Source organism: Sesamum indicum, linkage group LG13, assembly GCF_026168435.1.
Source record: "Sesamum indicum cultivar Baizhima isolate 11 linkage group LG13, ASM2616843v1, whole genome shotgun sequence".
Classification (NCBI taxonomy): domain Eukaryota; kingdom Viridiplantae; phylum Streptophyta; class Magnoliopsida; order Lamiales; family Pedaliaceae; genus Sesamum; species Sesamum indicum.
Window position 1 is genome coordinate 8,989,892 of NC_142669.1, and position 11,780 is coordinate 9,001,671.

Here is an 11,780-nt window from a genome sequence, read left to right on the forward strand (position 1 = left end):
TTAGAGCGTATAAGAAGTTAGATCTCATTTTAAAAATAAGTTCATAAAGTATTGGATAAAATAAATTGTGAAATTTATAAAATTTTAGTAATGATAAATTTGTTAAGATCCTATAATAAGTCGACAATATTATTTTTTATTTCTTTTTAAAAAAGAGAACTTATAAGCTTCTAACATTTTATTTTGGGAATTTATACACTTCTTCCCGAAAAAGATTATCAAACACTTTTTTAATATCGCTCATATCTTATACTTTGCAATTTAGTGAGTAATTTAAGCACAAGCACATTAGAATTTATCAACTGTCGTGTTTGGATTGAAGGATTTTGAATCCATCACTTGTTTTGATAAATTCACGCGACATAAGAGTTGAAACCTTTGAACTTTCATTTTAAATTATATTTTGTGCCATTACGATGGATTTCAAATGAACATATTATTGTTACAAATAATATTTTTATTTTAGATAAAAGTGGAATCTATTGTAAATAGGGTTGATTACATTCAAACCTTTACATCTCTTTTGAAAATTTATTATTTATATTTGATCTATTTTCGTTAGGATTTGACTAAAAAGCGCTGATTTAAGCAAAAAAAAAATTATATACATTTTCAATTACCCCTCATTTAATGTTTTAATATAATAATTTTGTACCTCTAAGGGGAAAAATGCAGTGATGTTGAACTCACTATATATATATATATTATATTACCCTTTATAAGTATAAAAACATACATGATAATATTAAACGAGAGACAAAATTAAAAATTTATGTAATTTTGTATGCGCTCGTCAATATTTTTTACCGAAACTCTAATAGAAGGGGAGAGGGTGTAAACAGAGATTTTTCAAAGAGGAGAAAGTGAATTTTTTTTTTTTTTTTTTGAAAAAATGTAATTTTATATTTTTAAAGGGTGTTTAAATTCCAACGGTAATTAATCCTAAAGAATATATGTCATTTCAAATAATATTGATGTAGTAGATTACTTAATTTTACTACTATTTAAAAGTTCATTTATCTTTACTAGGTAAATTAAATGAGGGAAAAAAGAAAAAAAGAAAAAGAAAAAGAAAAGAGGTCGAATTTCAAATTTCATGCTATGTATTCTTGAACTAGTTATTGTTAATATGTAAGTAGATTTTATACCACGCTTTTAGTCCACAGCCGCTGCACTTTCAAGAAAGCGTTGTTTCGGCCTCCACTCCCACATTTCTGCCAGGAGTCTTTAGTCGTAATTCGGACTCGGATCTCTACTCACTCTCCCTATTCGAAGATCTAAATCCTCTCTCCCGTCTCTCATGGCTCCCGCCGCTCCCAAGTCCGGTGATGCGATTTTCGCCAGTGTTGATCGCGTGGCAAGTATCGTTTGTGGAGAAACCAAAATCGATTGTTTTCTTTGTTTGTTTTCTTTGCGTATTTGATTCTGAGTATTACATTACTCCGTTTGGTTAATTGTTTGTGTTAATTTTGTTATTTCGGTTAATTATTTGATTATATGCTGGCAGAATGCGGAGCTGTTTACTCTGACGTACGGCGCTATCGTGCGCCAATTGCTCACCGATCTGGAGGAGGTGGATGAGGTCAACAAGCAGCTCGATCAAATGTGATTGATTGTCATTTTTTTTCTCCGATGTTAATTTTTTTTTAATGTAATTGCAATGTTGCTTGAGTTTCAGGACTTAATGACGTATTTCAGTTTCTTCTTTTTTTAGTGTGATGAATTTGTTAATTACTGGTGTTGTTTCATTGCAGGGGATATAATATTGGGGTCCGGCTAGTAGATGAATTTCTCGCGAAATCTAATGTATCGAGATGTGTTGATTTTAGGGAAACAGCTGAAGTCATCGCCAAGGTTTTCTCGTGCTATTTCTTCTCAGTCTTGCTGTTAATTGTGCTATTGAATTTGAGTTGTTTGTGAAGTTAGGGTTACAGTTTCCTTTACTCTAGAACTTGTCTCACAGTGGTCACCAACGTGATTTGTGAGGAAATCGGAAAGATGGAAAAGCAGGAAGAAGTTTGTCTTTATGATGTGTTCATTTTTAGTCTAGTAAATATTTTCCCCAAGTTCAAGTTTGCTACCATGATCTCACTTTTAGCATACATCGTTTTAATGGTGGCTTATGAGTTATGGGTAGCACTCTGGAGAGTCTATGGCTGAAGATTTGTTACTTTATCTATGGATTAGTCTTTCGAGTATATAAGGTATTTTGAAAAAAAAAAAAAAAAAACTCTGTATTACTATTAAATTTCACATGAACAGGTTGGATTCAAAATGTTCTTGGGGGTCACTGCATCTGTCACGAACTGGGATACGGAAGGGACAACCTGCAGTTTAATTTTGGAGGATAATCCTTTGGTAGACTTTGTTGAGCTTCCGGATACCTGTCAAGGTCTTCATTATTGCAACATTTTAAGTGGAGTTGTCAGAGGAGCTCTAGAGATGGTAAGCTTTCTCCCCTCTATAAACTCCTTTTGTTCATATATCTAATGTTCTTTCCTAAGCGGGCATTCTACTATGCCTTCTTATTGAATGTGTTGTTTCCACATATAACTTTTAGCATAATCTCATGATTTCTGCTTTGTCTTTTTGAAATATGTCTTGTTTTGATAATTAAGCATATTATTCTATTTTTCTTTGGACGATCTTGTTTATATGTAAAAATATCTTATAAAGATACTCCAGAGTTTTGGTAAACAATATAGATTGGAGCTTATGCTCTAAAAAAAAAAAAATTTAGTAGTTGTATAAGCTTCTTAAAGAGTAAGGAGATGCAAACTTTTTCTTCAAGAACCAACATGCTCCTTTGGTTTTGATCATATAAACGACAAGATTAACTCCAAAAACATCTTAAAAGCTCTAAAGTTCATTAGCCAAACAAATACTAAAAACTTAAGCTTCAATATGAAACAGCATAGGGAAGAGAAAGAACCAAAAGAATTTGACAGTAGGGTATTATCTTAGTGTTGGTAAGTACAGGTCCTTATTTGGCCTTTCCATTGTGATCCTTTCTGCTGTTTCGTTAATTTGGTCGATATTTTAACTGGGACCTGCTTGCAAGATAAATGCACGATAATGTAACAATCCTAGTATTGTCACGTTACAGTTACCCTTTCTCTTCCTGTATATAGGTGTCTATGAAAACTGAGGTCACATGGCTGCGTGACATGCTCAAAGGAGACGACGTATTCGAGTTGCAGGTGAAGCTTCTGAAGCAAATCCCTGAGGAGTACCCCTATAAAGATGACGAGTAAAATGCTTCCTTTGACCTAAGTACCGAAAAATCTAGTATCCTTGTAAGTTGACTTCTTCATTTGGAAATTTTATACCTCCTCTAGTTTAGATACCTCTAGCCAGTAAATTTGATCGTGTGGGCATTTTTCCAAAAATCGAAATGATAAAATTACTATTTTGTCTTCAAATGCTGCTTCCAGTGATTTATATTTGTTGTTCTTGTATGTAAATTTTATGTTGTCTCGTATGCTCTAGTAAATAAAATGTCATCGTTTGGGTGGCTCGATCATGATTGTCCCGTTACCCCTTTTCATTGCCTGCAATTAGAGACCCCCACATTCACCGTGTGATAAAAATATTAGGGTAAATTACAGTTAACTCTCACAAAATTTGGCATAATTACAGATACTCTCTTATTATTTGAAAAATTAGTAATACCCCCTTGATGTTTTATAAAATAATGTAATTTTTGAACGGAGTTTTGAAATTGTCAATTTTGCCTTATAGTATTTATTTATTTTGTAAAAAAATTGGACGAGAGTGGATGGAAAGAATTTAAAAAATTATCCACTTAGTTCATAAAAAAAATTTAAAAAATAAATAAAGTTATAATTTATAGTTCACAATAACATTTTAGTCAGATCACCACAAAAAAATAGATGAAAATCTAATGAAAATGGACTAATTAGACTCATTATTAGATGATTGTTTAAATTGGGGTAACTTATCAAAATCATTAACTAAAATGTAATTTGACGAATGAAAATTCATCTCTTGTCTCTCTCTTCACCGCATTCTTATGCTTCTTCATAACTAACTTTCCTTTTCCATGTTGGAAAATATTAATAAGTAAAATTGGAAATTCCCTCAGATGGATTTATTTACGAGATACTATATATAGATTCTGTACAATAATGATTACCATGATGGTAGAAAGTTAATAAAACTCACTTTTATGAATCTGTTTAAATTAATAAAAAAAATAAGGAATGCAATCAGGTAGATTCTTTTACTCAAAAAGGCGTGCCCTTATAACAAATGTACAAAAATATTGGGTCATCATATCATATCATATCAGCATTAATGAATTGGATCCCACTTTAAAAATGTACAAATATCACTTCTTTTCTTTAATAAATTATAACAAAACTCCAAAAGTATAAATAAAAAAAAGGAAAATATAGCGGAACTGTTAATGCCATTACATGACGGAAACAAATCTTTCTAATATTAAGGCATTTCTTGTTTTTTTAAAAAGTAAGGCCACGTTAAATATTGGAGAGAATATACACGTCTTCTGACTTCTGAGTATGGAGTCCGTACTATTCCAGTTGATTGGCTCCCTTTTTCACAAGTTCTTATTTAAACAAGATTTATCTTAATTAAACTAATTACATAGTAAATGAAGTTGTACTATTAATTATTTTTTATTTTCTTTAAATTTATAATTATATTATATTTATTATATAATTAATTCATATTTGATCAAACTTAATATAAGAATGAGTTAGAATTTCTTCGTGATATGATAATTTCACATCACTACGATCAATTTCTTTGTGATATGATAATTTGTTGAGTAGTTATAATTTAAAAAAATATGTTTATAAATTTTTAAATAATAAATGAACATTTGTCATATATTAAGAGTGTTGGTTCTAATTACCTTTCTTCTTATTATGATTATAATTACAGCAAGGAAGTTGTATTTAAAAAATTTCAAGAAGTAGCATTCACCATGGTGAAAAACGGCGAACATGAAAAACTAGTCATCATGTGAGATCAAAAGGTAAAGGTAAGAGCACGACATGATTCTCCTTCCCCAATCCCCCACCATACACACCTCCTGCTCTGATCCTTTTCTTCTCATCCACTTCACTTCCCCTCCTCCACAGCCATGGCCGGGGACGACGACACCGCCGGCTGCTGCCGTTGCTGCTGCAGCTTCATATTCACCTCCGGCCTCACTGCTCTCTTTATGTGGCTCAGCCTGCGCACCTACAAACCCACTTGCTCCATCGAACGCTTCTACGTTCCTTTCCTCAACACCACTGACAATTCCTCCGCCGCCAGGAACAACCACACCCTCTACTTCGATCTCAAGCTCAACAATGGAATGAAGGACAAAGGCGTAAACTACGCTGACATCAACCTCACCTTTTTTTACACGCAAAACACCTCTAGAATCCCCGTAGCCAACTACACGGTGCCGGGGTTCCACCAGGGCCACGAGAAGAAAGCTCACCGGAAACAGCTGGTCGGGGCTAGTGGGCTGCCGTGGGCAGCAGCGCTCGACGCTGTTTCAAACGGATCAACGGTGAGTTTTAGGGTGGATTTGGCAACCAGGGTGAAGTATAAGATTTTGTTTTGGTATACCAAAAGGGAAAGCTTGGTGGTGGGCGGCGATGTGGCGGTGGACGACTCCGGCGGGAAGGTGAAGAAGAAGGGGATTAAGTTGAAATCCGGGGCGCCAGATCCGGCGACTGTGGGACCCGTGTTTGTTTTCAGTTTGACAATGATTTTGTTGTTGTAACTTGTAAATACTAATTTTTTATTATTTTTTTGGGTCTTAATGAAATAACTCTCTTTTTCCGGGCTCAGACGTAAATATGTCTTAGTATCGCATTTGGATTAAAGAATTCAAAATTACGAACTTTAAATGCTTAATAATAAATTTTTTAAATTTGTTTAGATAATTTAATTTAAAGGATTTCGAATACTTCGATTTTAATGTTAAATTATGTTTTATTAAATATTGATAGATTTTAATTGCAATCCTTTCGAATTTTTTCTCTAATTTCTTTTCTAAAATCTAAATTCTTTCTGTAATTCCGTCCCTCGAGTTCAAATACATTAACCAAATGCACTCTTATTTCATTTTATCGTATATGTAAAATCCCTTTTTATATAAATAAACAATATGGATTTTACATAGGTATTGATATGCTAACCATTCCTTTTTATTATATCCATATTTTATATAAAATACTCACCATCAAAATATAATTCTACATTTATAATAATACTTTGTCCTATTAAAAAATCATAATTACATTTTTAAATACACTCCTCAAATACGTATTGCATTTCTGTTTTATAATTCTCTGGTTTTAATTGCTTGATCATCAGTTGAGCACAGAGGCAGCTAGCAAATCTACAATAGGGGTAAATGATATTCTTACCATTCTTGAGAAAAGACAATATACATAGTCATTCAGATGGAGGAGATCTTCACATCAACACTCAGACAACACTGGTTCTTATGTGGCGAAGTACTACATTATGAAGACATTACAAAACTTCATGTGCTGCCATTACATGCAAGAAACTGCATACTGGAGTAAACCATGATCTTGATCCAAATCCCGGATTTTTATTTCTCAGCGGTAAGGAGAGCTTCCGCCCTGTGGTCTAACCAGAGAGACATACGCGCTGCGATTCCCCATAGCCATTAGATCAGAGTGTGAGCCTTGTTCCACAACTTTTCCGTCCTTGATCACAGCAATGGAGTTGGATTTCTGTATTGTGGATAGCCGGTGAGCCACCACAATGCACGTTCGACCTACCATCATCTTCTCTAAGGCTTCTTGAACCAAGCTTTCCGAGACGCTATCTAGAGCACTTGTTGCTTCGTCTAGTAAAAGGATCGTGGGGTCCTTCAGAATGGCGCGTGCTAATGCTATTCTTTGCTTTTGCCCTCCGGAGAGCTGAACTCCTCTTTCTCCACAGTATGTTTCGTATCCGTCCTTCATCCCACTGTCGTGGAAAAAGTGTAAACTAGAGTTAGACAGGGAGGGTTGGCTTAGATGGAGACTGGTTTTCGTATGAATGATTGTTTACCGAACTTAATCTATTAAAAGAAACTTGAAATGATCATAGGCAGCTTTCTCCAAACTGGGTTGTATTTTCGTGTCTTGTGTTTGATTTTTCTTTCCATTGTTGTGCACATGGTTCACTAACTGTCTTGCATTATTGTAAAAGATAACAACAATAGGGAAGAGCTATAGATTCCATACCTTATAAATTCATGTGCATTAGCTAGTATAGCAGCCTTTCTTATATCTGATTCCCGGGCGTTCTTCTCCCCGTAGGCAATGTTTTCGTAGATGGTACCTGCAAACAGGGTAGGTTCCTGGCTGACTAACGCAATATGTGACCTCAAGGATCTCAGATTGTAATCCTTGATGTCCTTATCGTCGATACAAACTGACCCATTGATCGGATCATAAAATCTCTCAATGAGCGAAATGATTGTAGATTTCCCTGAACCGCTCTGGCCGACTAATGCAACAGTAGTTCCTGCATTGATTTTGAGGCTGAGGCCCTTTAAGATCAGCTGATCAGGCCTTGACGGATAGGCAAAGACTACTTTTCTTAGCTCCACCCGACCCCTAATACTGTCCGTCTTTCTGCTGTCCGAGCTCTCTGGATCGATCTCACTTTTCCTATCGAGGACTGCAAAAACAGATCCGACAGCACTGCTTCCTCTTGATATATCATTAGTCATGCTTCCAGCTTCTGCAATGGTGTATGCAGTGAAAAGCAGTGCTAGAAATGCTTGGAAAAGTCGTTCAGGAGATATTAACCCCTTCGCCAATAGCCTTCCACCATACCAGTAAGCTAAAGCTGTCGAAGCTGCTGCAAGAAATTGTGAGCTGAAAAGGCCAACTCCTGCAAACCAGGATTGTCGAATACTCTCCTTTCTCGGCCCTTCTAGTGTGTCTCGGAAGAGGCCCACGATTCGTTTCTGAGACGAGAAAGCAGTTATCGTTCTGTGGTTAATGACTGCTTCACTTGCAAGTTGGCTTCCTTCCTTCTGTGCTATTTGGGCTTTTGCAGACATGCTCTTCATCAGAACGCTCCTCGCGTAAAAGCTTCCAATGAGTAATGGTTGCGCCGCCATCATCACAAGGGCTAGCCTCCATGTCAAAAAAAGTCCTAGGGTGTAGGCGAAGGTAGCCCCAAAAATCGCTTGAGCCAATAGTGACATGCGGTCACCAACAAGGGAACGAACCATGTTAGCTTCTGTTGATAGCCGGGCGGATATGGCTGCACTTGTATTTTCGTCCTGATCGAACCATCCAATCTCAAAAGTCATCAGCTTTTTCAGCATCATCTCCCGGATCCGTTTGGTTAACCTTTCTCCCATGATTGCGAAATTGTAGTGCTGGAGTAGGTTGGTGAAGAAGTTGAACACTCCAAGGGCTAAAAACACAAGAGAATAGATTCTTGCATGAGATGGAATTGAGGATTTATCAGATCTGAAGTAAACTGCTATGAGTGCTCCCACACAGTATGCATTAATCGGTTGAACTGCTCCGGAGCCTATTGCTCCTAAGCATCCTAGCAAAGCTTTACCCCACTCCGGTTCGTTCATTTTCAGCAAACGCCATTGTGAAGGAGCAGGATAAGCTGGTTGGTATGAATCTTCATCACCACTGTCATACGCTTCCTCATATTGAACAGAAAAAGGAGCAGAATAAGGTGCACTCATGGAAAATGCCGGGCTCAATGGGTACAGAGATGGAGTTCGTGGGCTTGACATAACACTTGCTGGGCTTGCAGGGACGATCATCCTATGGTTATTTCTTCCGTTCTGAGGATTGAAGTTAGCTGCAGAGTCAATCTCACCGGCTGATTGTTGCAACTCCACCATGTTGTTATACTCTCCTCCGCTTAGTTGCATAAGCTCATCGTGTGAGCCTGATTCAACTACTCGTCCCGACTTGAGAACCATGATCAGATTAGCCGTTTTGATGGTAGAGAGACGGTGTGCAACGACGATCACAGTCCTTCCCTTAGATGCCTGGTCTATGGCCTTCTGTACAATTCGCTCTGACTCTGTGTCAAGTGCACTTGTAGCCTCATCCAGAAGCAGTAACTTTGGATTCCTTATCAAAGCCCTTGCTATAGCTATTCGCTGCTTTTGTCCGCCGGACAACTGAACTCCAAACTGTCCAACCTGCAGATTTCCAAGTCTCCCTGGTCAGCTCAGCATCGATAGAATCGTTAAGCAAAACAAACACTTACTGCAATCAGAAGTAACTACTTTCAAGTTGCTTTTCTTAAAAAGCAGCAGTCTTACTTGAGTTTCATATGCATCGGGTAGTTTGACAATGAAATCATGGGCATTTGCAGCCTTGGCTGCTTTCTCTACATCTTCCATCGTCGCGTCCTCCTTCCCAAACAAGATGTTCTCTTTAATAGACGTCGCAAAGAGGACTGGTTCTTGATTAACCAATCCCATTTGGGCTCTCAACCATTTGAGATGCAGCCTATTTATTTTGTACCCATCCACCAAAATTTCGCCTTCTATAGGGTCGTAAAATCGCTGAAGCAGAGAAATTACGGTGGACTTCCCAGAGCCACTGCCCCCCACGAGACCTACCGTTCTTCCCGCAGGAACTGTTAGATCCAAGCCTTGCAGGACGGGTGTATCCGGCCTAGAAGGGTAGCTAAAATAAACGCCTTTGAATTGAATTTCGCCTCGCACATAGGATAGAGCTTTTCCCTTCTTGTCGTCAGCATCAATTGCTGGTTGACGGTCGATCATCTCTGTAATCCGAACAGCAGCAGACTTTGCTTCTGTTATTGCTGTTAGGTTTGGAAGAGCAGTCAGAATATTTCTGCACAGACCAACAGATACAGATATCAGGATTGAGCTGGGAAGATTTCTTGAAGTTTTTTCTGTACAATACTTAAACAAGAACTGACTCACAATCCTCCCATGAGAACGTTGAATCCGGCTACGAATATATCTCCACCCTTTTCTTGTCTTTTGCTGACAAGAAGTGAACCTATCCAAGCTTGAAATCCCCAGCTAATGTAAATAACTCCCATGCTCCCCATCATCAGTCCTCTTGCAAATCCTTGCTTTATTCCCAGCTCCATTGTCTTTTGAAGTGCATTGCTGAACTTCTCAAGAGTTTGATTCTCCGCAACGTAGGAGTACACCGTCCTGATAGAAGAAATTGCTTGCTCTGCAACCCCACCAGCGACTGCATAAGATTCAATCCCCTTGATCGCCACGTCCATCATCATCTTCCCGAATCCAAGCCCGGGGACAATGAACATCAAGGTGAACGGAATAGCAGCCAACGTAAGCCTCCATGATAGCGTGAATGCAAATATCAGGCAGAAGAAGAACGACGACATGTAGGCGAGGCAGTCAGGTATCTACACTCAAGAAAAAAAGAAAATTCATAAGCACACGATATTCCTTACAGAAGAAGCAGGTTTGTGGAGTAAGTGAATACCTTCTCTCCTATGGTAACTTGAATTGTATTTGAGTCGGATGCTATTGTCGAGACGACTTGATAAGCAGTTGACGAGTCCGCTGCCTGAGAGTCGAAGAAGCCTACTTCTTGTCTAAGGACAGATTTCAGGTACTCTAATCGCATCCGAGAAGTCTGTCTCTCTGCCGTTCTTGCCCAACATAATCCTTCTGCAAACACGCATCGGCGCAAAACTACTTAGAATCAAGCAAAAGAAACCGGAAGATTTCGCTTCTCTGTCAACTTTTATATACTCAAAGATCGCATACCAACAAAAGCAGATAGCCCCACTCCAACCGCAACATAGAATAGCCTGAGTGCATACTGTCACAGAAAACATTTAGCAGCATGTGAATTATTAGTACATACAATTCATTTTCCAACAAGAAACTTCAGCATGTCAATTACACCTTACCTTGTTCACAGATCGAGTCGAGACAGCACTATCAAGGTGTCCATACTCATTTATCACATCACTGAGAACATACATCATGAGGGGTACCTGCAGTCCATCTCCAATGCTGCCCAACGCCCCGAAAAACATCAGCAACTTGTCCGTCCCATCCGCATAACGGAAAATACCATCTTTCGTCCCCATTCCTGAAGAGGGATCAACCTACTTCTGAAGGTGGAATATATGCAGCTAACTTCTTGTTCACCAGCGGCACACTCTATGTTCTATATAGGAGTTCACGAACTGATGACGCCCCTTTACTTCTGCAGGCCGTAATTGGCTGCTCTTTCAAAATATAATCAAGTAAAGGATCCGCATCCTATGTTTCGTACACATCTGCCGGCTGTTTGTTTTATCACTAGTTGTCTTTGCTTTGCTGAATGATTCAAAGTGTTTAACTATTTCTCTCTATGGAAACTACCAAATGAGAGAGCATGATTAGGAATTTGCTAATTCCTTGGTTGTTTTTTAATGTTAGAAATCTTATGTTCTATCACTGTTTAGCTTCCTACCAATTGTCTTCACATTTTGTCTCTTCTTTGATGACGTGAAGCCGAATGTATGTTTCTAATTGTTTCTTCATTCTGTCTTACATGATGATGCAACTCCACTTCCAACTTCAAATTTGGAAAGTCGTGTTTCTTGTACGGTTGAACTGCCGCCTAGTCGATAACAACTTCAATATCTGATTAGACGAGATTCGATACCGTTTAATTTCTTCAAAATTGTTCGAACCAATAGTTCAGTAATCGGCTGATCGGTAAGCTCACCCCTCCCTAGCCATTATTGTTAGAAAATGTGAGACCATATATTGCACG

The 11,780-nt window shown here is 37.9% G+C and overlaps 3 protein-coding genes across 4 annotated transcripts; 2 read left to right on the plus strand and 1 right to left on the minus strand.

Annotated features, from left to right (window-relative positions):
• Positions 1-1,169: 1,169 nt before the first annotated feature.
• On the plus strand, positions 1,170-3,523 carry LOC105176720 (uncharacterized). Its single transcript, XM_011099618.3, has 5 exons — positions 1,170-1,357; positions 1,508-1,605; positions 1,755-1,854; positions 2,263-2,445; positions 3,132-3,523. The coding sequence occupies exons 1-5, from the start codon at positions 1,301-1,303 to the stop codon at positions 3,252-3,254; spliced, it is 561 nt and encodes a 186-aa protein (XP_011097920.1). The 5' UTR covers positions 1,170-1,300; the 3' UTR covers positions 3,255-3,523.
• A 1,382-nt stretch (positions 3,524-4,905) lies between these two features.
• Positions 4,906-5,834, plus strand: LOC105176771 (protein NDR1). Of its 2 annotated transcripts, none has more exons than XM_011099675.3 (2): positions 4,906-5,029; positions 5,130-5,834. In XM_011099675.3, exon 2 carries the CDS (start codon positions 5,132-5,134, stop codon positions 5,765-5,767), a length of 636 nt encoding a protein of 211 aa, XP_011097977.2. In that variant the 5' UTR covers positions 4,906-5,029; positions 5,130-5,131; the 3' UTR covers positions 5,768-5,834. The 2 variants fall into 2 exon arrangements, with proteins under 2 accessions (XP_011097977.2, XP_088733324.1); XM_088877198.1 differs by having other exon boundaries at positions 4,909-5,023.
• A 133-nt stretch (positions 5,835-5,967) lies between these two features.
• On the minus strand, positions 5,968-11,359 carry LOC105176721 (putative multidrug resistance protein). The gene is made up of 7 exons (XM_011099619.3): positions 10,924-11,359; positions 10,778-10,832; positions 10,491-10,678; positions 9,953-10,410; positions 9,320-9,860; positions 7,251-9,196; positions 5,968-6,990 (listed from the first exon to the last, which is right to left on the minus strand). Exons 1-7 carry the CDS (start codon positions 11,104-11,106, stop codon positions 6,615-6,617), a joined length of 3,747 nt encoding a protein of 1,248 aa, XP_011097921.2. The 5' UTR covers positions 11,107-11,359; the 3' UTR covers positions 5,968-6,614.
• Positions 11,360-11,780: the final 421 nt, after the last annotated feature.

Excerpts from the sequence above, each read along its gene's own strand:
- LOC105176720 (XM_011099618.3), top strand. The coding sequence starts at position 1,301 with ATGGCTCCCGCCGCTCCCAAGTCCGGTGATGCGATTTTCGCCAGTGTT. Across the intron at positions 1,606-1,754 it reads AACAAGCAGCTCGATCAAAT|GGGATATAATATTGGGGTCC; the intron begins GTGATTGATTGT and ends GTTTCATTGCAG. Across the intron at positions 1,855-2,262 it reads CAGCTGAAGTCATCGCCAAG|GTTGGATTCAAAATGTTCTT; the intron begins GTTTTCTCGTGC and ends TCACATGAACAG.
- LOC105176771 (XM_011099675.3), top strand. The coding sequence starts at position 5,132 with ATGGCCGGGGACGACGACACCGCCGGCTGCTGCCGTTGCTGCTGCAGC.
- LOC105176721 (XM_011099619.3), bottom strand. The coding sequence starts at position 11,106 with ATGGGGACGAAAGATGGTATTTTCCGTTATGCGGATGGGACGGACAAG. Across the intron at positions 10,833-10,923 it reads CGACTCGATCTGTGAACAAG|TATGCACTCAGGCTATTCTA; the intron begins GTAAGGTGTAAT and ends TTTCTGTGACAG. Across the intron at positions 10,411-10,490 it reads AAGTTACCATAGGAGAGAAG|ATACCTGACTGCCTCGCCTA; the intron begins GTATTCACTTAC and ends TCTTGAGTGTAG.